The 25532-nt window shown below is 36.9% G+C and overlaps 2 protein-coding genes across 2 annotated transcripts; one reads left to right on the forward strand and one right to left on the reverse strand.

The window, feature by feature from the left end:
* neil3 (nei-like DNA glycosylase 3) lies at positions 1–10957 on the forward strand. Its single transcript, XM_059346981.1, has 10 exons — positions 1–180; positions 277–386; positions 2555–2689; positions 3087–3300; positions 5132–5206; positions 5531–5697; positions 7159–7322; positions 9303–9717; positions 10031–10220; positions 10402–10957. The coding sequence occupies exons 1-10, from the start codon at positions 76–78 to the stop codon at positions 10582–10584; spliced, it is 1758 nt and encodes a 585-aa protein (XP_059202964.1). The 5' UTR covers positions 1–75; the 3' UTR covers positions 10585–10957.
* On the reverse strand, positions 10891–25532 carry aga (aspartylglucosaminidase). Its single transcript, XM_059346982.1, has 9 exons — positions 25212–25532; positions 20275–20428; positions 18873–18985; positions 17799–17911; positions 14803–14911; positions 14274–14349; positions 13332–13439; positions 11791–11924; positions 10891–11107 (listed from the first exon to the last, which is right to left on the reverse strand). Exons 1-9 carry the CDS (start codon positions 25321–25323, stop codon positions 11007–11009), a joined length of 1020 nt encoding a protein of 339 aa, XP_059202965.1. The 5' UTR covers positions 25324–25532; the 3' UTR covers positions 10891–11006.

Genomic DNA, 25532 nt, shown 5'->3' on the forward strand with positions numbered 1-25532 from the left:
ACAAACTTTTATTTTCTGTTCATCGGCAGCCGGACAGTTTTACTGTTCAATTATTTGTAATATCTGAAGCCGAAAATGGTTGAAGGTCCGGGTTGTACATTAAACGGGGAGAAAATTCGTTCGAAAGTCCAAAAAGGACAGAAATTGAAGCAGATTAGAGGCAGTTTGACAACATCCAAAGTAAACCCTGTCATGATTTGTGATGTTTTTAGCGAGTTAAACTAGCGTTTATCCGTTTCAACTGCTGTATAATAACCAGTTTATGTCTCTTTACAGAAAAACAACTGCGAGGGAAATCCCTTCCAAAGTTTTAATGGTTGTCCGTACACCGGAGTTGAAACTCTGGGCAAGGAGCTCTTCATGTATTTCGGTACAAGAGCGTTGAGGTAATGCATACTGTAACCTTACATTTACTCTTGTTAAGTAACGTCATATCTTTATTGGTGACTGCTATTACTTCAGTGGTTCCCAAAGTTTTTCTACTGGGCCCCCCTTTTCTATCTAAAAAATACTTTCCACACAACAAGCAAGAGTAGTCTTGTCTTATTTTTTCATGCTTGTTTTTTGTATTTGTAACATGTCGAGTAGAGTCATGATCTGATTTAGCTTTTACCACTCTTTAAAAAATGTTTGTAGAAATAACAATAAAGCACTGTCAAATACATCAGAAATACGGCGTAAAATAAAAAAATGTATATCACCGTATTAGACGGTTTATTACGGTAAATCAAATAATAGCACAAAACTTTTCATTTTTTTCTGTCATAAACTGGAAGAAACATACCGTTTTGCTGTAAAAATATAACATTTTCATGCAAAATGTATGGAGAAATACCATGATGTGTGAATGAATGACACAATTACCGATTACAGGATTATTCAGTCTAAATTGCAGTTTTTGCTGATATTTACATTTAAATTTACAGTAGAAAAACACACTCACTGTAATTTTTACGGTGAAGTTCTGGCAACCAGAGCTGTTGGTATTTTACCGTAAATTAAACAGATTATTTTTTACAGTGTTTTTCTATATTGCTAATCATGAAATAAAATAAACCTTCATTAGTCCCACGATGGGATATTTCACCGTTACAGCAGCAAGTGGATAGCTGAAAAATGATTAGTGCAATACAAAACAAAATCAACAATAAAATTAACATTATATACACATTATGTGGGCGGTTGTAAACAAGGTGATACTTTGTTACATGCAGCAGTGTGCAACAATTTTAGGCAGATGTGAAAAGTGCTGTAAAATAAGAATGCTATCAATAATAGAAATCAAATCAATACCAGCATCAATTCTTCTAGGCATTTTTTCACACCTGCCTTTTGCACAGTACTGTATTTTATTTTGATAGTTGCCAAACATGGTCCCTCCATGATGTTGAAGCTACACATGGTCACACATTTTGACTGCTGTAATTTCCTACTACCAATATCTGTGTGTGATATTTTTGCTATTTTTATGTTTCTGTATTTATAAGCTGTATTGTAGTTCATCATATTTTTAAAAAACGGGTTCAACCAGGACAACTTTGTTTGCTTCTATTGTTTAAAAAAAATATTGTTTTTAACAACCACAATAATAATTATAATAATAATATAATGACATAATGCATGGGGCAATTTCAAAGGAGGCTCTGGGTTTAGTAGAGGGGGAAAATTACATTAATTAATTCATTGATATATATTATTATATATTAATAATTATCAGAAGAAAATCAGATAAAATAGTCTTAATGTGTATTGTTTGGTTCAGACATAGTTCAGAGATACAGTGGTTTTGAAGAATTTTACATTTTGTCCCGCTTTCCCAAAGTCCTTTAGCACAGATCCTTTTTGAAGTGTTTGCTGTAGTCTGAAGTTATGTCAAGCTGCAATATCGGCTGTCTTAGCTCAACTGTGGGATCAGATAGCATAATCATGATCCCTTAAGCATCCAGGAATTATGTGAAACTAAGTTAACTAATGGACTATTATTTGATATTACATTATCTATATAATATAGACACAATTCCCTTTCTATGAAATCAGTCGAGAAACTGATTATGTACAAAATAACTAGAGAAGACTGTCTGTTTTTGGCTAATCCAGTGAATCAAATACCAAATAAATTCAGATAATTTTACCATTGATTTGCACTGGTTATGGTCTTATGCAATCAGAGATAATTACATAAACAATACCATATATTTACACTTTTACACTTAATTACATGGAATATTAATATTATCAGATACAGAACTGTATACAATATATACATGTATACAGTTATAGTGATTTCAATCCGTTGTCTTCATAGATATATGAAGCTGTATTGGTGTGTAAACTGGTAGGTTAGTGCCTTATGTGAGAGCACTCCAGCAGTTTGTGTTTTTGTGACTGACGCACATGCTAGCTCTAGGGGTTGAGCCTGTGACATTTGTTGGAGAATCTCCAACCACCTTTCTATCCCTCTCTGTTGCCAAGTCTTATATAAATTGAGACATGCTATCATTAAGTCGAGTTTGTCTTTTTCTTTCCCTCTTCCTTTCACGCTCACATCCTTTAGAGTCCACTTTGGAATGAATGGATCGATGCGTATAAACCCTGCTGAGAGGAAGGATAGGACCGGCTCCGCACCAGTGCTGGAAGTACACCTAACTAACGACATTGTGTGCTTCTTTGACAGCACTGTGGAAATAAGGTAACGGGGACACCAGCATAGCCTAGATAGATTGAGGTGACAGAAGTTCACCTTGGGGTATGAGTCTCGTTCAGTGAGTATGTCCTACATTAGGCTGTGTCTGAAGACGGGGGCTATTGTTGCGTGAAAAACACAGCCTCGACATTTGTCCTTTTCATTGACTGTAAGGTCTTGGTGTACTATTCACCAGCCAGACAGACATTTATTTCTACTGTCTGAAAAAGTAACCTATGCTGTCCTTTCTCATAACAAACAAACTGAAAGAGAATATATGAAAGAAACATTTTTTGAAAAGCATAACCTCCAGAATGCACCAGTTGACCTCGTGGCACACTTTCAGTAACAGCAGCAATATATTTCATAATTCCTCCAGCACTGTAAACCTGTCTGCTTGCAGGTTGACGGAGGACTGTGAGCAAAGGGTGAGGGCTATGGAGAGTCTGGATGTGTGCTCCTCCAAGTTCAGCTTCTCCCGCTCTGAGGAGGCAGTGAGGAGCCAAAGTAGCAGGATGCTCTGTGACGTTCTCCTAGACCAGGCCGTCATGCCGGGAGTGGGAAACATCATTAAAAACGAAGCCCTGTTTGACTCGGGCCTCCATCCAGCCGTGAAGGTATGGAAGAGATGATGGATTGTGCTCAGCAGAGGAACAAAAAAATGAGAATAAAAATGCAAGACAACTCTCACGGAAAAAAAAAGTTTAAGCCGTTGTATTATTGAGTGATGCATTGAAATGAGCAGGGTGAAACAGGGAAAAAGACAAAGTGAGCGCATTGCGGCACAGACTTGCCTTTCCATCTCCAAAGTGATGCAGTCTAAAACGTAAATAAAACACAGCGTGAAAGTTTTCTGATCCTTTTATAACATACAAAGAGACACACGTATATTTTATTTTCAAACATATATACTTTTGTAAAGATACACTCTGTATTCACAATTTGATGCATTCTGTTTAAATAATGTTTTACACAAAGTCCCAACTTTTATAGAATCAGGGTTGTATTTTTCAACATCCTTACTTGGACTCAAATAGGAGTTTCCTGCTGCTTATAAAAAAAAACATCACTCAAATATTTATTATTCATGATCTTGAAATCATATCATGTGAAATGTGAAAGATCACATTGCTCTTAGGGAATGTTTTCGTTCGATACCCATATCATTTCAGATAACGATTATAAAATACAGAATTGATGATGATTTGAAGTATTGTGCGATCATAGGAGTTGTTGTTTTTAGTAAAACAACTACAGATACAGATATGGGAGTTTTAGGGCCGATGCAGATACTGATTTTAGAGGGGGAAAATTAATCGATTACCGATATGGTGGCTGATATACATTTTTTTTTTAGCTGAAATGAAAATAGACCTTTTTATGTGGATTGTGCACAAATTTTTCACCACTTTGCAAATGTACCCAGAGAGCCACTTTCTCAAACATAAAACTTAAGTAAATATTATTTAACATTGTTATACATTATAATACATTCTACAAACAATGTATTACACTGTCAGCCAAATCTATAAATGATAACTGAGAAAAAAAAGAATAAATAGGAATAAATAGCTTAATAAATATCATTACTTTTCAGTTTCAGTTACTTTTCAAACTTCAGTTTCAGTTCCCACATTATGTATTATTGTGAAAAAAGTTTTTATCATGACACAATTCGGACAGCATATACACCGATACTGGTGATAATATCTGTCAATCGATATATCTGTCAGGATTATAAGACCATTGACAGGCGACCAAATAAAATGCACCGTTATTTTTAAATTTGTTTCACAATATTGTTGGAAACATTTGAGCTGATGTAGAATTAAAATGTGGACATTTTGGTGTGGAACTGTTATTATACCTTTAAGCAAACTACAGATAAAATTTAAGAACATTTCTTGGAGTGACCTATCCACTGCCAGTAAGAGACACTATGCAGCATGAATTCTTCTATTACTCAGCTACTACCAGGGGCTTTGCTGCTCCCTGTTAGACAGTATTAGATGGGATTTAGGAATATAGCACACTGGACCAAAACATTAATCTAAGACTTTTGGCCCCTTCTTCTTCTGGGGCTACTGAATCTTTATGAGCTTTCCCTCCATTATTGAGCCCCTAGGTGTCCTGAAAGAGCCACAAGTGGTGTTTGTCTGTGTGCTTCAAATCTTTTTTATTTTTACACTTTGTTTGCCAGAGTCAGACTCTTTCTGCCTGTGCTCCAAGTCTTACAAATAAATTGTATGTAATTTTTCTCTGTTGCATCATTTTAAATCCAGTTTTTCATTCATGTCTGGTGGTGTTTTTATTGTTTATATGCTTGTATTATTGATTTGCTGAGTGTAAAGCGCCTTTCGTCTCTGTTTTGAAATGAAGAGCTGTATAAATAAGGTTTACTCGCTCTCTGGCAGTGAACTGTAACTAACTGTGCTGCTTTATTCTTAGGTTCAACAGCTGACAGCCGAGCAGATCCACCACTTGGTGAAGATGACGCGAGATTTCACTCTTCTGTTTTACAAGGTTAGGCGTTATAAAATCAATAGCAAAACATATTTATTCAGTTTAGGTGGTAATTGTAGCTTTGTATGTGCATACACATGTACTTGTAAGTACAACACACTTAGCTCACACCTCATTTAGACTGACTTGCAGCAAAGGATTAACTTAAAACCCTGCATGGCCGAGGAAGGAGAGAGAAAGTCAAAGCCCCACTGCCTGGAGAATAGATAAAACAAATATTCCTGTCCATGCATAATAGACAAGTAAGAAAAGGTGAATGTTTTTCTCGGTCTCTTTATCCTCATCTTTTTATTCACTCTCATCTATCCTCCTCATCTGTTTCAGTGTCGTAAATCTGGCTCTGCTCTCAACAAACATTACAAAGTCTACAAGCGTCCCCAGTGCGGCCAGTGCTTTCATGTCATCACAGTCTGTCGTCTTGGAGACAACGGCAGGATGACTTACTTCTGCGAGAGCTGTCAGAAGGGAGATCCCAGCGGGGTTGACATCAGGTAGAAATCCTCACAGACCTTTGGCACGCTGGCTGAAAACCAATTGTCTTGCATTCTTTTGCATTCAAGTTTGGTCTGGGTGTTGCTTAAAAATACTCAATACCAGTAATATTTGCGGTATCTTAAGCAAGAATAAAAAAGGGAATGTATACTGTTCTGAATATCACAATTATTTACTGATAATTATTGTTTGGCTGACAATACACTTAGTCTATTTGCTTTTTAAGAATGAACTAGATGATGCTTAATTAATTTCTTCCAATAAAATGTTCCAAGAAGGGATAAAACCTTTTTTTTTCTTCTCAATACAGTTAAAAGATTCCGATTGAATTCCAAAAAGCAACGCGGTAAGCTAGGTGTCATTTTTCCAAATCAAGTCTTTGCAGAAAGTTCTAAAGCCTTTTTAGATAATACGTTCAAATTTAGAGAGGCCATCTTTGCAGGCAGATGGGCTTGGCAGGGAGTGGGAAGTGTTATGGGGGGAAATTAATGCGCATATAAGGCTGTGTTTGCCAGACAGGGCACAGGCTCAACACCTCCTGGGTTGTATTTGAGCAGAGCTTTGCGAGGGGTTAGAGCCTAAAGCCCTTACAACGCATTACACAGCTGATAAAGCAATCTGTGAGGAAAGTTTCCTGAAAGCCGCTGCTACTTTTCCTACTCCATGACTGTTGGCATTGCAGATTTGCCTTCTTGTCAAACATAGTCGAGCTTCATGTCAGAGCCCTAACACTAACACGTAGCCTTGTCGCATATCTCCATCCGCCGCTTGGGATGCAAATGTTTGTATAGTTAAAGTTGCCACTTCTGCTTGCCTGTGTTTTTCATAATCTGGTTATAGTAATAGCTGCTGAATATTTTATAGTTATTGCTCATTTTGCACTTGCAGATCCTAGTTATATTACAGGACTAATTGTCTGTAATAAGTAAACAAGGAAATGCATGTACATGTGCACACAAAACTGTATAGGAATCAGATGAAAGAGTGAATTATGCCACAATTTCCTGCATAAAAGAGTAATTTTACCAAAACTGGAAGTACACTCAGTTGCCAGTTTATTAGGTACACGTAGATACAATACTGTAATAGAAAATCTCCCAGAAAATCTTTCCTTCATACTGGTTATTGTGTCCAGTTTTTATTAAAACTATAAAAATTAAAAATTAAACTGTATGGTCATTTTGGAGGCTGTAGTCTGCTGCTGTGTATACTTACACATAATTGTATTGCTATACTGCGTTTCTAATATCAACTATATCATCATACTCACCTTATTGATGGTACAAGTGTGTTTTCATAATAACATACTTAACAGGCACTTTAGTGTGTAAACTACTAAAGGAACCTCAGTTCTGTTGAACACAGTAACAATACTTCTGTATCAGTACACATTTTACTCATTAGTGCACCTGTTTTAGCAACAAGGGTTTATTAGGATTTTTTGTGTGTCCTTTCTCCAGTAAGCTGCCAGTCAGAAACAGTTTGATTGGCTGGGCCTACAGTGACAGAACCAATGATAATGTGGCTAAAAGGGAGGAAGAGGACTGGGCCTGTCAACTCTGCACGCTCATCAACCAGCCGGCCACAAAAGCCTGTGATGCCTGCCTCACTCCAAGACCTGAGGGTGAGTGAAATATTCTGTTTTCACAGTCACTGAGTTTAATGGGGTGACAGCGAGTCCTTGTTAGCAAGACATAAAATAATAGTAGCTGTAGTTTTGCTGTTTAGCTGAATGATCCCTGAATGATACTTTATGCTGCTGACACATAAGTACTTCTGAGCAAGGCTCCGGACACTAAGCTGTTGGAGTGAAACTGCCGTCAAACAGGCTGACTGAGTAGTTGTATGTGTACAGTATATTGTTGCAGAATAATGAGCTTGTCTGTCAGATGCTATTTTTCTCTGACCATCTTAAGATTGAAGTGAACTAGTGTCTGTAAGAAATGTCCTCTGTTGCACCCACCGAAAGGCAATTGCGTGGTTTATTTTTTTAGGATAATTTCAAATCCTGTTTTGTTTTATTAAATGATAACTAATTACAGTAGAATTACTGTAAAATGAGATATCATTGAAGTGAATCATTCCACATGGTTCATTTGCTTTCGCTGAGCTTTCCAAGGATGGCTAAATTGCAGACTGTTATATGTCAGCTTTGCAAAGTGGCATCAATTTCTGCAGTTAGTTCATATTATTATTATTATTCTAAACCTGCATTTTCAGGCATGTGGCTGGATTCACAGTGCCCATAAAAAGCAATGTGTATTTTATACTTGACCTTTTTCACTTTGACATGACAAGATTTAGAACAATAAAACATAGAAAGTTCTTTTCTGTACTCGTAATCAGTGCTGAACAATTAGCCGTCATTTGTTAGGTGTAATATCAAAATCACAAGAGAGGAAATATATAAGTCAAAATGCCATTTTGAATTAGGGCTGTGCACCAAAAAAAAATGATACAACATTATTCTGTAACATACAAATATTATGGCAGAAAAAGAAACATCACCTATATTGCCGTACATATCAAAGCCAACAGGTGGCAGCAAAGGTCGATCCACAAACAGTGCATGTCTTATATTATCATTATCATTTGTTTGCATTTAATAATAAATTGTAGAGATCTGTTGGCCTGAATTTCAAGTATTTCAGGTGATCACTATTACACACTATAATAAAAACAGCTGTTTCTGTGTTTATATATTATTCAAAATGTTGTATCGTATTGTGGCCTCTGTATCACGATATGTATTGTATGCAATACCCAGCCCTATTATGAATCAATGATTCATAATAATTCTTCAGTCTGGAACATTTCTGCAGCATTCATATTATGAATGCTGCAGAAATGTTCCAGACTGAAGAAAAAAAATATTTTTGCAGGATAAATCCTCTCAAAATACCACACCAGCATATTTTTAATGTTTTTCAAAGGAAATTTGAATTATGATGCAAAAAACGATCATTCCTTCGGGGAATTTTATCATAATTGCAATATCCTTCAAAAATAATTGCAATTCGATAATTTTTTTTAACGAATCATTCAGCACTTGTAAGCACCTAAGTTTTAATGGATTTTTTTTCTCAAAATAGGAATAAAAATGAGTCTACCAGATCTTAACGTGTCATACATATATTCAAAGTTCCTCGTCTTAATTTGCATTTGCACTGCTTATATTTACACATTCTACCATTGACCACTGAGCTGGTTCACTAAAACAGTCGGGGGTTGAGTGCCTTGCCCAAGGGGCACATTAATGAATTTTAAGGGAGGGGAGAGTAATACTTACTCACAGCTCTGTGTTAATGACGTTGTCTGGCATCATAGTTCACCATTACTGAACATGCACTTATTTTCACAGTGTTATTATATGGGGGCTCATTTCACAGGATTTTGCATAAGGGCATCTTCAGCACAACAGATTGTGTGACATTTTATTTGACGACACAGCGCAGCAGTCTGCTGCTTTTCTGGTAAATTTTATGGCAAGATAACCACTTAAAGCCAACAACAACCTGCACTTTATGAGAGCAGACAGTGCATCAAAATAAGCTGCAGCTGCTGAACATGAAATGAGTTTCTCACTCTGGCTCCATCTCCACAGTCCACAAAGATGACATTAACGCCGAGGCATCACCCTTCGCCACTGATTTGATTAAATACCCCTGCACTGCTTTCAAGAAGCCACAAGAGGAGCTCAAAGTCAACTGGAGGTCTGCATTCGGGACTTCCACCCTTGTTTTCTCTGACTTGAGCAAGAAGCCAAAGCCTGTAAACTCCCCACTCTCCCCAGCCGGCAGTCATTTGAATTCCTTGGCGGCAGAGCGAGGTTTATATAAATACAACGTCTGCCAAGGGACAACAAGCCCCAATTATGCCTCTGGTGGCTGGCAGAGGCAAAGTGCCGAGCTCTCCAATGGGGAATCACTGGCCTCCTACAGTCACCCATCCAAGAAAATGAGAATTGATCACAGTCCCTTTCCCAGTAACAATGCTCAAAATGGAGCCCCCAACTCAGGGTGAGTGAATCTCTTGCTTGGCTATTCATGAATAAGTTTATAATAAGAGAAGTTTTTCGCAACCTCAGGGAGATAAGTGGGATAAAAAAGCATCTGTCTTTGGAATCTTTAATGCAACATTGTTAAAAAAAAATGTTCAGATTGATGAATAGCCATAGTAGGATACCATGCAAATACCATTATTACCAACACATACTGTATCACTGCACATGCTTGAAGGGAGGTTGTTTGCTCGCTAATAAGGGTTGATGTGACAGGTATACTTGTATTTTATTTTCAATTTATCTCAAACTAATAAGACTGTTTTCTTCAGCTCTGTCAGTACGCGCAAAATAGAAGCGACAGGCCGCAGCTCCTCCATTCCTTCCAGTCCCAGTGCTCCTTGTTGTGCTTCCCATCATCGTCCAGCTGTCCTCAGAGTGGTCCACAAGGAGGGGGAGAATAAGGGACGACAGTTCTACGCCTGCTCACTTCCCAGAGAGACCAAGTGCAACTTCTTTGAGGTGAAAATGGAAAGCAAGTAATCTCCGTGGCATTGTGTAGAATTGCGACTTAAACAACTTTGAATTATTCTTTTTAAGTAGCTTTAGTTTTATCCCAGGCATTTCAATTTGATGCCAACATCTCATATGATGTTTGCAGAATGGCTAAAACTAAATAACAAACTTATTTTCTCCGTTGCAGTGGGCTGACTTGCACTTTCCTTCTTGTCACCACGGGAAACGCTGTTTAATGAGGACAGTTCTAAAGATGGGACCAAACAATGGCCGGAACTTCTACACCTGCAGCTTTCAAAAGGGTAAACAGTGTGACTTCTTCCAGTGGGCAGAGAAAGGACCAGGGGTGTCCATCCTCCCTGGTTGTTAGTGTATTTTAACAATGCATTACTTCCACTGTACATTGAACCCTCACGCCTATATGTTCATATAGGCTCATCATTAACTTTGTGGAATTCACAGATTTTTACTGAACTAAACATTAAATGTGAGATGTTTTTCGACTGTTTGGCATACAGATCGTGCTTAACAAGATTGTACAAAAATGTTGTTTCTTATCAAGTTTGTATAGGCATTTGTTTGCATCATGTCCTATCAATGTCTCAAAGTTTTTCATGATAAAAAATAAGTGATAAAGATAGGTGATAAAGAATCTAAACAAGCCAAAGTAGAAACATTTGAAATTTTCTGTGACATTTTATTAATGAATTAAAACTAAAATCAGAATAAAAATACAGCATGGAGATTGTTAATTCATTTCAGTATATAAAAGCAATGCACATCATACACCATTTAAAAGCAGTTCTCAGTTTCCAGAAATGGTGGAACTAACTTTGGGTTTGACACCATGTAGTGGAACTGGGAGAAGCCAGGGGCTTTGTTGCAGGCCGCACCTGTAGGAGATCAAAGAGGGTAAAAATGAAATGCTACAGATGAAACAAAATTTTTACTCCTTTCTCATTAAGGCTCAATTTAATACTGGTATTTAAATGTGATCTGCATATAGATGTGCCATGTGAATAAGTCTGATCACATCCCCTTTATTACACAGACCTCTGAAAACATCTGTGGAAGCAAATATCACTGTATCACGCTTGGTTTATCCCTTTAAAGCTATTTCTGGAACAAAGTTATAAAAGAGACATTAATCAATTTTAAATAATTGGATACTGGACGTTTAGATTACTTTCATTTAAACATTTTAGATTAAGCCCTGTTTTAAAAAAAAAAAATTCTATAAGCATGTAAACTCAGTCCTCAGTAACATTTTGATGACTATTTAAAAAGAAGCAGGAAGCTGAGATTATAGCGCCCTCTTTTTATTTTTTACACAGATATTTTATGAGTTCAGGTCTTGTTTACACTGGATTGTAAACTTTTATTTAAGAAGTTTTACATGCTTTCTGAATTATTTCTAGAGACTGAAAGCAGATGCAATTAAAAACGATGGCTTTAATCATCATCTCTGTGCGTATACATCTGCTTGTCTGCATCTCTGTGGGTGCATGTGTGTCAGGTGTGTGCCTTAGTACCTTTGGCAGGAGCCGAACGGTCTCCATTGAACCTTAACACTCACCATAATGGCCTGTTGTGTTAGCACAGATGATGGCTCCAAAGAAGTCTGAGTAATGCCTCTTGATTCTGGAAATGGCCGTCTTGCAGGCTGCCGAGGGATCTGCCCCGGCCCTCATCAGCTCCACGGCCAAGTAACTGTTGGCAGGATTACAAGCGGTACACATGAGGCAAACTAACAAGTGCTGTCAGGGCCACCAACCAGGATGATGATGGGAATGTGCCTGCGATTATGGCGTGGGATAAATCTGATGTAAACAAATCTGATGTCCAGAAGCACCGATAAAATATGATTTAAAAAGTAATACTTCCAGCCTCAGTCACTGGTATGCAGGGCCTTCGTCACACTACTTTTTAGGTGTTCATAGGTGTGTAAAATCAGCAAATGGGAAGAAATTGCAGCAATTTACCATCACCGCAATGCAAATTACTTGCTCTACACAGACACTATGGGTGCCATTAACTCCATTAGCCTGGAGTCAAATGTAAAAAACAATCCATTCATTTATTTTAAACTTCAGGGAACACAATGAGTGACACATTGCAATTTCCTAAAATAGACTTCTTTAAAAGTTTGGGATTTTTAAGTGGAAATTGTAGTAACCTTTTCCCTCAGTTAATACTTATGACAGGTTGTTTCATGTGTCCAAGTGTTATTTTCCACACAAGATACAAACAGCTTAGTTTGAGTAAAATTCCTGGAGAGGTACTTTAAGTTTGAATGTATCTCATACTACTGGTTTGAAGGAAAATTCTGGACTTTTGGACCAACATACACGACAGATGTATTTTTAAAGTGGCCTATTGCTGGTGGTGATATTTTACTGCTACATTTTGACAGTGAAGTCCCCAGGAAGGAGTGTAACCACAGTTGTAAAAATGTGTGTCGCATGGAGAACGAATTATAAACACACTTCAGTCCACTAGTAGCAAGGTCTTCTTGAAAAACGCAACCCCCAATCGTTCCAGGAAGTGACTCAGAAAACTATGATTGAAATAGGCGGCCCTCAGCTGTGGTTGTGTGTGACTGTGAATGTAAAGCTGAGTGCAACTTTAAAAAAAAAAAAAAAAGCATTTGTAGTCCCCAAACTATCCTGGATAAATAAATCTTACAAAAATAACCCTTCTGAGACTGGCATATTCTCACAGCCTGAAAACAAACAGCAGCTTTAGTCCCCAAAAACTCTTCGCCTCTTCTGTGCAATGTACAAATGACAGTTTTGGGGCAATGTAGTCACGCCTCTGTATGATACCATTGTTGAACTAACTGCAAGAGATTCACACCAGAAATGGGCTGCCTAAAGACTACACGTGTCAATATTTTCTAAAAACACAATTCTTCTGTTGGTGAAAAATCCATGTAACGGCCCTATTGTTCAAACAATAAACCCTGATTATGAAGGAGTTGCAATCCAGTCAACATGTCTCATGGAATTTAGAATGCAACACTTTTAGAGAAATGCTGCTGGATGAATATATATGATAGGAAGGTTTTCTCTCTATGCATTTTGAACTGAGGAGGAAATCATAGCAGACAATAGGTACCTTGGCAGAAAGCGCATCATGACGTCCCCATCTCCTGTAGCAGCAGCAGCACCAGCTGAGCTATCTGCGTAGGCCCCTGCTCCAACGATAGGAGAGTCCCCAACACGACTGCAAGACAGGAATATGCATTTCAAAATAGACCAATGCAACATGTGCAGACCCCCCAAAAACTGTTAATCTTCTTTTTTAATTATAATCAGTGAGATAGTCAATGATTCTGTCACTAACTGCACTGAAAACTTAGATTTGCAGCATCATCTTATATGGTATTGCAACTCATTGAGGACCAAAATCAACCAAAATCCCTAAAAATAAATCTTAGAGATGCCGAGTGTGATTCTGGAGAAAGAAAGCTGATTTCCAGGTCGTTAAGACGCTTTAGGTTGGACAGAATTTAGACCCAAAATGTCACTATTGTTCTATTAAGAAGCTCTGTCCAAAAGTAATAAACTAAAAAAAAGCATGCTAAAACGTGTTCACATGGGTGCTAGAAATCATTGAAAGTTTATGAACTTAAGGCGAAATAATCAAATTAAAGTCTTTGAAGATGGGAATGAATATATATGAGTCACTGATAATGCTTGATTTTTCATATTTTGTGCACTAACATTTTTTTTTTTAAATCCACGGTTTACATGTGTTCAGCTGCACCATTGTTCCACACACCACCTGCCTCAAGAAGGTGCAGTGGTCAAGTGTGCACAATCACACAGCACACCAGTGAAGTGTTCACACATTTCCTTTTTAATTGTCTGAGAGCTTGTGTAAAGCCTGATAGTCATTAAAACATTTTTTTAGTGTTGTAGCAGAAATTAACCTTGATCCGTGTTTCAAATGATGCCATGTTGGGTCCTTGAATTTAAAAGGCCAGGACAGTCTTTGAAAAGTTCTTGAATGTAATGTTAAAGAAGGTGGGAACCTTGGATATATAATGACTCATACCCTGGAACTTTGTGGGTTAGTCCGTTGGTCGACGTACCAGCAGCCACGTGACCATCTTGATCGAGAGCAATCATCCCTGGTGCAAAAGCAAAAGAAGTGGTATTAAAATATTTCATCGCCAGGATAACTTTGTAATTTAAGCATTTGTGTGAGGTAGTTCTTATATTGCTGAAGGTTATGTGATTAAGCATATTATTTAACTCTTATCCAGGTGCCCTGATCAGTACATTGGTCTAGCTCAGACTACATTAAAATCAGAGCAGGTACAAGAAAAGGCAATTTCTGTTGAAGCTAGTAGTTTTAAATAAATAAAAAAAGTATTTTGGACTGAAACATATTCAAGACGTAAAACCTTGTTCCCTGCTAACCTCTACTTCAGAAAGTCTCTCTATGTTTCTTTTTGGCAGCGTTCGCTGCTAAACTCTCTCACCCATGTCTACTTTTAATGAAGTGCTTAAATACAAAACTGTAAAAAGGCCTGAGGAAAGCTGACTTCACTTCACATTCTCGGCTAACAGATAAAACCTACCGATGGTGTCATGCGAGTGTACATTAGCATGCTGTGCCCTTGTGTTCTGCTTCATTGTTGCCATTGGCTTGTAGGGTCCACATGACTTTTTGGGATCTGGAAATACATTCTTTTGACAGGAAAGAAAACATCATCACTGTTTGCATAATTTTATAATTCTTAGACTTCATCACTGTAATGGCTCGCAAGACAGGGTGAGTTGCAGCCGTTTGCTTTGATTTGCTGCCATGTAATCGATCAATAAATCAGGCCATATTTGTATAACACTTTTCATAACAATAAAATGGGATTTACACAATACAACACATCACCGTTCACACATAAAACGATAAATGACTTCAGAATTAATAAAACACGCAATAACAACAGCAACTGAGGCAACGCCATTATGAAATGAAGCTAAAAATAAATAAAAGCTAAATAAAAAACTAGAATAAAATGTAAAATACAATAAATAATTTGACAGAAAAATAAATAAAAAACTCAATGAAAAAGAAAAACATTAAATAATTAGACAGATTAAGCTAAATTGAATGACATATTAAAAGGGTCTGTCTTGAGTTTACTTTTCCTGTAATTAAATAAAACTATCAGCACTATTATCACCAAGTGGTTTGGCTGTAGAAGGACGACTGCACAAAGGCTTGTTGGTTTCATCAATTTCTTTTCTTTTTTATTTCAACAACGTTTTGCTGAATCAAAAGCTGAACGTTTGGAAGTGTCTTCATCAGAGGCACAACAAGAATGCCTAGTTTAAAAAATAAAATATAAAGGGTTCAAAACAATACATTCTTGTTGTGCTCCTAATTAAGACCCATTTTGAACATTTTGAGTCTACAACATGCTGTGGAAATAAGAAATAAAAAAGGAACTGATGAAACCAACAAACGGTTTGCTGTGTCCTCATTCTGCAACCAGACTATTGCTCCAAGGCCACAAGCTCCAGCACTAAATTGAGAAAGCTGAGGGGTTTCTTCATTTAATACCAAGAGGTCTGGCTCCTAATAATAAACAGTAGGGAGCCTCTTTCTGCTTGGACTCTCTAGTATCTTATTTCCAGTGACTGGAACATCAAAAAGCAAAAAACAGCCCAGTTTAAGTCCCTGCTGCAGCTAAAATCTGTCCTTCAGCAGTCAAATCCCATGTTTTATTGAGACCGACAACCTAGTGTACCTGAGGGTAGTGTAGTTTGAGAAAAGGTTTCCCTGTCTCTCTACCTCAAGGTGTCTTTTCTGCTCTTATGAGTAGCAGCTTGACCTGCAGGGAGGTGTGAAAAGTTCATTCTGCTCCTTTGATGTTACATGAAAGTGGAATTCTGCTCGAAAATGTCAAATTTTGAGTCTGAGTGAACAGTCACAAAATGTGGGCCATAAAAGGTAAACTTAAATGTTAAAACAAAGGTCTTCTCATATAGTGTGAGTGTCTGTATCAGCATTACCTTTTAACAGGGCTTCCATCATGTCATTAATAACCCAAAGTTGGGATCAACAAGTCTGCTTTATGAAAGTGCCTGTGTATTATTCATAGAGCAAAGTCTGTATTATTCCATTTTTATAACGGTAAAGGTAAAATCCTTGAAAATATATTCTAGATATAAAAAAATTAGGTATAGTTGTTCTTCTGTGACCTCAGCAACAAAAAACATGTATGTATGCAGAGCAATGTTTGGAAGTCAGTATTTGAATGCTTTCTACACCTCTTAACCAAATCGAAAACACATTCCAGTTCATGTTTTGTACTTACTAAATAAAAAGATTTACTTTCATGAGCAGCTTGGGGGTAAAAAACACTTGAGTGGTGAAAGTGCTAAGCTTTGTCTCTTCTGTCTCTCTCTCAACCACTGTTGAGATGACCTTCAACAGGGCACTTGACTCGTCAGTATTGTAGTGAAGCGGCTCAGTGGCTATCAGTGGAGGTCCTTGAACTGGACAGCAGCAAGTGTAAAGTGGGTATATTTGCTCAATAGGACACTGCACACTCTCTGGAACAAAAACAGCAGACTTAAAGGGACAGTTAACTGCAATACTAAAATTTTCCTTCTGCATGTAGTGCTATTTGTTAGTTAAGACTGTTTTGTTGTGATTGGCCGTAGAGATGTCTGCCTTCTCTTGAATATAATGGACCTATATCGCATTAGGATTTTTGTACTCAAAGCATTTAAATTAATGCATTTAAAAAAAGAATCAACAGCAATGTCTCTTTCTAGAAATCATGACCCGGTTATTCAAGGTTATCTGCAGGCCTTGTTGTGAGCAGATTCATGTAGGGACTATTTTCTCTCTTCTGCACTACACCTGCAAACCGTATCACTGCACAGAAAATAAAGCGTGCATCTGCTCATGGACCAACAATGACAAATAGCAACAATAATACCCCAGTCAATATTTTTATAATGCTATCTCACCTAGGCGGGTTAATGTTACAACTCAGTGGTGTCACAAGCATGAGCCTGTTCTCGTTGCATGAATGCATGTGTTCTTTGATAAAGGTGGCGGGTTTGGTTCGGTAGAAAAATCATACATGAAAGTGCTCACAACAACTTCTGTGGATTATCTTGAGTAAGCGGGTCTAGATATCTGGAAAGTAACATTGATGTTGAGATTTTCAAATGTATTTTTTTTGTGTGCTTTGAGCACCACAAGACACCATGTATTTCCATTACTGTATATTCGAGGGAATGGCTGATATCTCGGCGGCAAAGCACTACACTTCAGCACTTCAGGTAAAAATATGTATTTTGAGTTGAACTATCCCTTAAAAGAGGAAACAAGAAATGTTATTCTGGAGATTTAGTGAGGAAGTGAACAGGTTTGTTTTAAAGAATAGTAAAAAACCTGGCGCTCTAGGGCATCACCTCTACCACAAAACGCTGACTTTTTCATGAAGTTCTTTAGTATGCCTGTCAGTTTTTCCGCTTATTATCAATCTTTTAGAAGCAGCGCGCCTGTAGCCAACACAAGTGAGAAAAACACACTCTCTAATACACATACACACACCTTTCGATAATTAGGTTGGCAGTTGCCCTTCAGCCACTGTGAAAAAATATTCAGAGATCTGTTGGTAGTCAGGTCTTCTGCGATGAAGCCCATGTTTTCAGCAAACACAGAAGCTATAAAGAGAGAAGTGACACTTTCAGGTTAAGGTCCACACTGACCTTGGGTTATAAGAAAACAAAGGGTCACAAACAAAGGAGCGGCTAGAGGCAATCTCATCTCATTTAAACTTGTAGCTTTGGCCTTCGAGGGCAGACAAGACTTACATCGCTTCTGTTTTGAAAAACTATGACCTTACCGTTCCTCCTAAAGAATATTTTATATATGAATGTTTCAAAAAAGAATATTTGATTTAATGGATTGAATGAATAAAATGTGCTTTTCCAAGGTTTTATTTACATATGAGGCATATTATTTGGTTTAAAAGTTACTTATCAAAGTGGAATTCAAACTTTTTGGCCTTGAGTTTGCTTTATAATACTTGCATAGAGACGTGAGCCACCTGCTCCTCTATTCATGTATTTCTCTCAGTGAAAAACTGAATGAAAAGTTCTGCTACATTTCCTTTTTCAGAACTTATATTTTCGACAATCATTCTATTCATGTTAAGAGCGTTGGCGTAACTTTGGCCCATGTATTCATCACTAACTGCGGATGTTCATGATCTATAACTCTGAGATTTAAACTGTTGCCACTTTTCACAAGTGCCTAAAATGTTTAAGGTCCTAATGTGACAAGTGCCTGCTGAGGATAACTAAAGCAAATTAAAATACAGAAAAAGGTGTTTGATCTCTGTTGGTCACTAAAGTTCTTTATTCTTATCATGCACAAAAAGCACATGATAAGAATAGAGAAGCAGTCATTGGCAATGAACATCTGAGGCCTCAGGCACTCTCTAAAAATGCTCATCAAATATCTTTACAAATGAAAATAATACAAGTAAAAGTTTTTAAAAAAGACACAAAAGTTTGCAAGTTAAAATACGGAGATCATGTTATGTTTAAATTACCCCTTCCAACATTAACTATGATTTTCTTCTTTACTTATTTTTTTTTAGACATTAATGCACACACGTACCTGACTCTCCCACTAACAGTGTATGTTCAGTGTGCTCCATCACAGCTCTTGCAACTCCAATGGCATTCTTGATTCTTCTCAGGTCTGCAACTGCACCCACATCCATAGTATCCCTGGTCACAGAGAAAACACAGAAAAAAAACATTACAACTGGTTAACTGGACACAAGGAGTAGTATCAGTAGTATCTGATTAAAGGTAACCTGTAAAGTTTTTGACCTTGAGTAATTTACATATTATGGCTGAGGTCAAGCTCATAAAAAAGTTACTTGGGCCAACATCATAGTACCCAATGTTTGATATTTATGACCTGACCCTTTACAGTGTGATGCAATTTACTAAAAAATTCTCTGTGATAAATACTACATTTGGTACACCTATAGCATAAATCTCACTTCACTTTGGACTGTAGAGTAAAGTTGCAAACTACTTTTCGTGCCTGTAGTTTGTTGTGGTGATGTAATGAATTGCATTATTGAGAGATGTTTCTAATATTAATCCACCACAACAAACCATGTTGCTGTAAAGTTGAGTCAAATTCTCCGAGACACAATATTAAAAATTGAACATTATTCTACTTTTATTGCAGGGATGTTCTTTTGGATTGCATTAAACTGTACAGGTGTTTTGATTCTTGTGCTCAATCAGACTATTCAATATGTCTGCTGGTGATAGCTACTGTATTTCTGATGCAGTTATATTGGATAGTGTGTGGGAGACTATTCCCTTCCCACAATGTATTCATGACTAACCAAAAAAAAAAAAAAAAGTCAATTTTCCTGCAAAATGGAAGAAGGATGATTCCATACAGTAATAACAAACAGCTTGCTGCTTGCCTTTTGTCTGTCTTCTGGAGCTGACATTTGCCTCCAACGATAACTTCTGAGCGTGTAAATGTTTGTAGTTAACGACTTAATAACTGGCAAGCTATCAGATCCTAATGAGGATCTTAATTAGTGCTTTATTAAAGGACGGCTGGCTGGAAAGGTCAACCAGTAATAGCTGTAAATGTTAAAGATGCACAGACAGCACTGTCACACATTGTGAAAGTAACACAATATACAGACAGCTGCGGGTGCCTAATTAGAGTGGCCTTTTTTAATTAAATATAGGTCACTTTTTAAATCTTTTCTATTAATTTATAGCTATTTCTTGCTTATATGTTCTAGGTTTAAGCAACCTAAGAATGACTGGAGATTGCTGGAGCTTCAAGCTTTCATTATAAGTGATTCAACACAAGATTCGCAAGGATAAAACTGGGCTTGTAGTGCCTTACACAGCTGCTTTTAGGTTGCACACATACAAACAAAACAGCTGTTAAATTCCAATAGAAAATGCAAGTTTTCCTCCAAATTTTCTGCATTGAATGCATGTTAAAAGCACTGTTTAGGTCCATGGTTTACCCGTTCATTATCATGGCATCCAGCGTGGTCTCTCCATGCTCATCGGGGCTCCCGCCGTACCCGACACTGCCATCACACTGCTCCATTTCACAGCGGGCACAGCCCTTCTCCACCGCATCCAACACTGAGCCACCGGACAGCAGGACACCCCATGCTACACAATAAAACAGAACACAGTGAGACATTCAGCATACAATATACTACAAGACAGACATTAAGCCCAGGACAGGAAGTAAACACCATATTTTAGTGAATTTAGGCCAAACATCTTGGCTGCTTTAACAAACTACAGGGGACTTTGGTTTTGTGTTGTTTTTGACGCCCCCTGTGGACAAAAGCTGTAGTGTTCCCAATGACCATCTGCCTTGTGTCCTAAATTTGAAACTAAACTTGATCTGGCTAACATTTGCATTTGTTATAAAAGCTAATCAAAGAAAGACACGACTAATTTTTATTATTATACTTTTTCCATTTCAAAAAAACTTTACAGTATGCTTAGCAATGTATAACAACTTATTTTTATCTGCTGAATGCCTGACCTAATTAGACTTGTGTTTTTGCCCTGACTCGACCACTGGCATTTTTGGCACAAAATATAAAATATGAAAATTATAACTAGGGCTACACAGGTTTGCATGTTCTCCTTGTGTCAGCGTGGGTTCTCACCAGGTACTATGGCTTCCTCCAACAGTCCAAAAACATGCACTTTAGGTTTATTGGTGACTCTAAATTGCCCGTAGGTGTGAATGAGAGTGTGATTGTCTGTCTCTATGTGTCTGCCCTGCGATAGTGCGACCTGTCCAGGGTGTACCCCGCCTCTCGCTCAATGTCAGCTGAGATCGTCCCCACAACCCGAATGTGGATACGCAGTTAAGGACAATGAATAAATGATGATTATAACTAAAGAAAAGTATCCTGCCTCCTTTTAACTGGCTACTGTAGTAGGCACTGAGAAACTTTCTTCCATTCTGCATGCCTAAATTGTTCTGTCTGATTTTGCGAATAATCAGTGACTAGTTAGCTAATGTTCTTGTTGTTGGCTTGTGTAGGTCATAAAGAGATTTCAGTATTATTTATAGACTGTTTCATAATCAGTTAAAAACTTGTGGTTGTTTTGGAGAGGCAAGGTTATGTGCCATTTATAAATAACAATGTTGAGAAAGAACGCTTGTGTCCTGTTTTGAGAAAATTGTACTACGACACAATTTACAACTTGTTTTAGCTATTTTGCAACCTAAATACCGCTCCTGTTGAATGTTAAATGCAATAAATCTGTATGGAATCTGGGATGAAAAATCCTATAAATACTAAACAACAATAATCTCTGAACTCAGCCATGCTTTCTTGGAGATTGTGATTTTTAGGTTGTGTTGAATACTTAGAGTAAATAATGGATTTAATGAATCTATTTGTCCACTTCTCGTATCTGTGCAGGCGACTTAAAGGTTCAGATGATGCATGAGATGACCAGTGAGATGAATTCCTAATAAACAAGGATTGTGAGCCGACAAGCATTTGGTCACTGATCCCCCAATTGCCATGGGGGATCAAAATACCAACTGGTGGCACTGTCACCAGCTTGCCACTAAATTCTCAGACCATCACACTTGTGTTCAGCAGGAAACTGCCACAAATTCCTTCTCTTATCATTTATGATGTACCTATCTATAGATTCTGCCCGTCTACCATCTTTGCTAAGTGCTCTTGTCTCAGCATATAATTCTTTTATATATATATATATATATATGTATATATATATATAAATATATACGACTCAGTATTACAATCTGTTTCACTTAGAAAATGCAGCAGAATGGAAGAGAAGATTAGCCTGCTATTGTCAGCTGCTTCTGTAAGCCCCCTAAGGAAAAGAGATCTGCATGGGCGGATCAATAGGGGCTCACAGACTACACTTTTAAATATCTACCCACAGAACAGATAGCACGGTACATTTTTCATACCCACCTCAGGGAAAATAGGTGATGTACATCTGATAAATTAAAAGGTATCCATCTATCAAATGGTGAGATTTTTGAGTTAACTTTAATCACCTTCAGGTTTTGATATGTTGCTTGAGATGTTTTGAACAGCATTTCTATCATTTTTTTTTCTCACCGTGTTGAGCTGTGCACCTGTTGGAAATCCACTTGATAGATAAGTCACAAGCAATGTTGAAATATTTTCAGTTTCAATTTGAACATGTCCAATGTATCATCCTGAAGGAAATCAAATAGAGTAAAGGCAGACCTGGCAATAGCAGTTATGAAGCCTAGTGGCTTCTGCCCATTTTCTATCCCCATCTTCGGCTCTGATGGTCTTACAGACTCGTACGGTTAAGCTGTATTGGAGTCACAAGTATACTCCGAAAAAAGCACTTTATAAAAGTGTGAGAAGGAAATCTTAGAAATACTGGTTATGGAGCCTGCCAGGCATTGCACTCCACCACACATATAGGCTACAACACACACAAGCTCTTTCGTTTTATGTCTGCTTTCTTAAATGGAAACTTGCTCACAGGGTTCAATCTTGCAGTCATAAAATAACTGTTAAGATGAGACAAAAATAAAATGTTTTTATTTTCAATTAATCAGCAGGTAATTTTCTTTGTTCACAGTTTCATCATGTGGACTATAAGATGACAGAACATTGCCAGTAGATGTCTTAAATGTTTTTTTCCACCAACAGTCCAAACCTGAAGATATTCCCTTTACTATATTATACCTGGCAAAGACATTTAAAGTAGCTAGAACCAGAATATGGCAGATGTTCAAGTATATTAACTGATAAATTACTAAAACAATTAACCTGTGGATCAAAATAGTTACTGATTGATTTTCTGCCAAACTAATCATTACAGCTCTAAACATTTAATCAGAATTCTAATCAGAATTTAAATAAAAATATGTTTAAAAAGATGATGAGTGATGATGAGTCATGGCATAACTGGGGAAATGACACATTGTGCACAGCGATGACTATACACAACTTAATTAATTTATAAAAGGCATATGGTGGCTTTTTAGAGTAGATGCATTTCACAGCACACACAACAGGAAATCCTAGATTAATATGTTTTATCAGACCGTCAGAGGGAGAGAAGATTATATCCCACCTCTGCTTCTCTTTCAAATGTCATGGCTTACTTTGTAAAGCCTTCCCTGCGAAGTTGAATAATTGCTCTTGGTATGTTCAAATCCAGTAAAATGGCTTGAACAACATATTTGTTTTTAGACTATAAATCTCAATATAATAACCAGCATTGACAGAATTTTCCTAGCATTTATCGATTTAAAAAAGATATCTTTATTTATCTTTACAGAGTACTTTGATACCAAAGATAAAGATATTTAAAAACATTTTTTGCAGGTTGCTTATTTATCTGGTAACTAAACTATTGTTTTTATCTTTTAAATGAAAAATGTAAATGAAAAATACAGTATAAAGTATAAATAGCAGCATAGTACAGTACAGTATATTTGCTAAATAGTACAATACAGTATACCCTGCAGTCAATTACAGAATAGTACACTGAACTAGGGCTTGGAGATATTTCGATATAAAAAATATATCAATATACTTTTAAATGTGATATGGAATTAGACCATATCACATATACCGACACATTTAAATTTTTAATGTTTATTTATATATAAATACTGGCCTTACAAGGGTTTGTCATATTTAGTTATTTTGTAATGTTTGTTATTCTTTTCTCATATAAATATATTTATTTCAGAAAAAGATTGGCCTATTTTATTTCATAGGCTATTTTTTATTTGAGATATTTTTTATTTAAATGTGCATTTTATGGAGCTTTGATTTTTTAAAAAGGTGCTCCTGTTGTTATACAGTATTTATTTTGACTTAAATAAACGGTTTCAATAAAGCTACTTGTGACATGTCATATTTGGCTTTGACTGAACATTTGCTCTCATTTTGTGATAAAAAAATATCAGGATATATCGTATATCGATATTTAGCCTAAATATATTGGGATATGACTTTTGGTCCATATCGCCCAGCCCTAGACTGAACAGTATAGTATATTTGCAGAAGAGTACACTAGGCCTATACAGTGTAGTATATTGCAGAACGGTACTGTTTACAGTACAGTATTGAGTGCAGGATATTGCAGAATCATCTATGACTAATCAGCCCATAGCAGTAACAATATGCGGGTGTTAAAATTATTAAAACAGAAAAGCAATATGTATTTTGGGTGCATCATATCGTCACCCTGTTAAAATAATCGCCTAACTAATTTTTTCAAGTTTTGCAGGAAACACAAAAAACTTTAACATATTTAACATATGACATTTATTGATCATTTCACTCAAAAAGGATTTAACAAAGGATGGCTATTGGCATAGTAATAACACTGTGTGTAAATTATGTAACTTAGGGGAAATAAATGGCAATTTTTTGAACATGCCTTTGTGACTTAAGCAAGATATGGTAACACTTTATTTTGAATGTGTCTATGTGTCTACATAAGAGTCACACAAGCCTGTCAGAAACATGACATGACAAGCATCATGAGCATTAATGTTACTTCAAAGTGTCATTAATGTTCATGACACATCCCATGTCATGTATATGTTTATAAACATATGAGGGATATAAATATCCCTCATATGTAGACACCTTCAAAATAAAGTGTTACCATATCTTGCTTAAGTCACAAAGGCATGTTCAAAAAATTGCCTAAATCACATTTTATTTTGATTAAGGCATAATAAATCCGCTTAAGTCATACACTTGTCATGAGGAGACGATTTAGGCAAAAAAAATAATAATTTTTGACTAATAATGACTTAGGCGATTATTTTAACAGTGTGACGATATGGGTTTGCTAGCAGATTTGGCCCAAACCTCACATGACTGAACTCCAGACTGAATGAAACTTTTGCAACAAGCAGTAAAAGCGTGAGGCCTACCTGTAGCCGTTGCATTCTTGAATGGCCATGTATTGATAACGAGAGGTAACCGTGATGTTTGTCCAAGTGAAAACCGAACCGTTAAAGTGAAAATCAGGAGCGATGCAAACATGTTGTCCTGACAAAACGCTACATTAACATTAAGACACACGGCGAACTTTATTTCCCCTCCATTGGTGTTATTTCACGCCACCGTCGGTTTGTAGAATAACCCGGCAGACTACCAAACACAGCAGGTTGTTTCTTTTAATTAGTTTTGAAATAAAAAAATCGCTACACTAATTTCAGTGACACATTTAAACTTCCTTGTTGTGTCACATG

Source organism: Centropristis striata, chromosome 12, assembly GCF_030273125.1.
Source record: "Centropristis striata isolate RG_2023a ecotype Rhode Island chromosome 12, C.striata_1.0, whole genome shotgun sequence".
NCBI lineage: Eukaryota > Metazoa > Chordata > Actinopteri > Perciformes > Serranidae > Centropristis > Centropristis striata.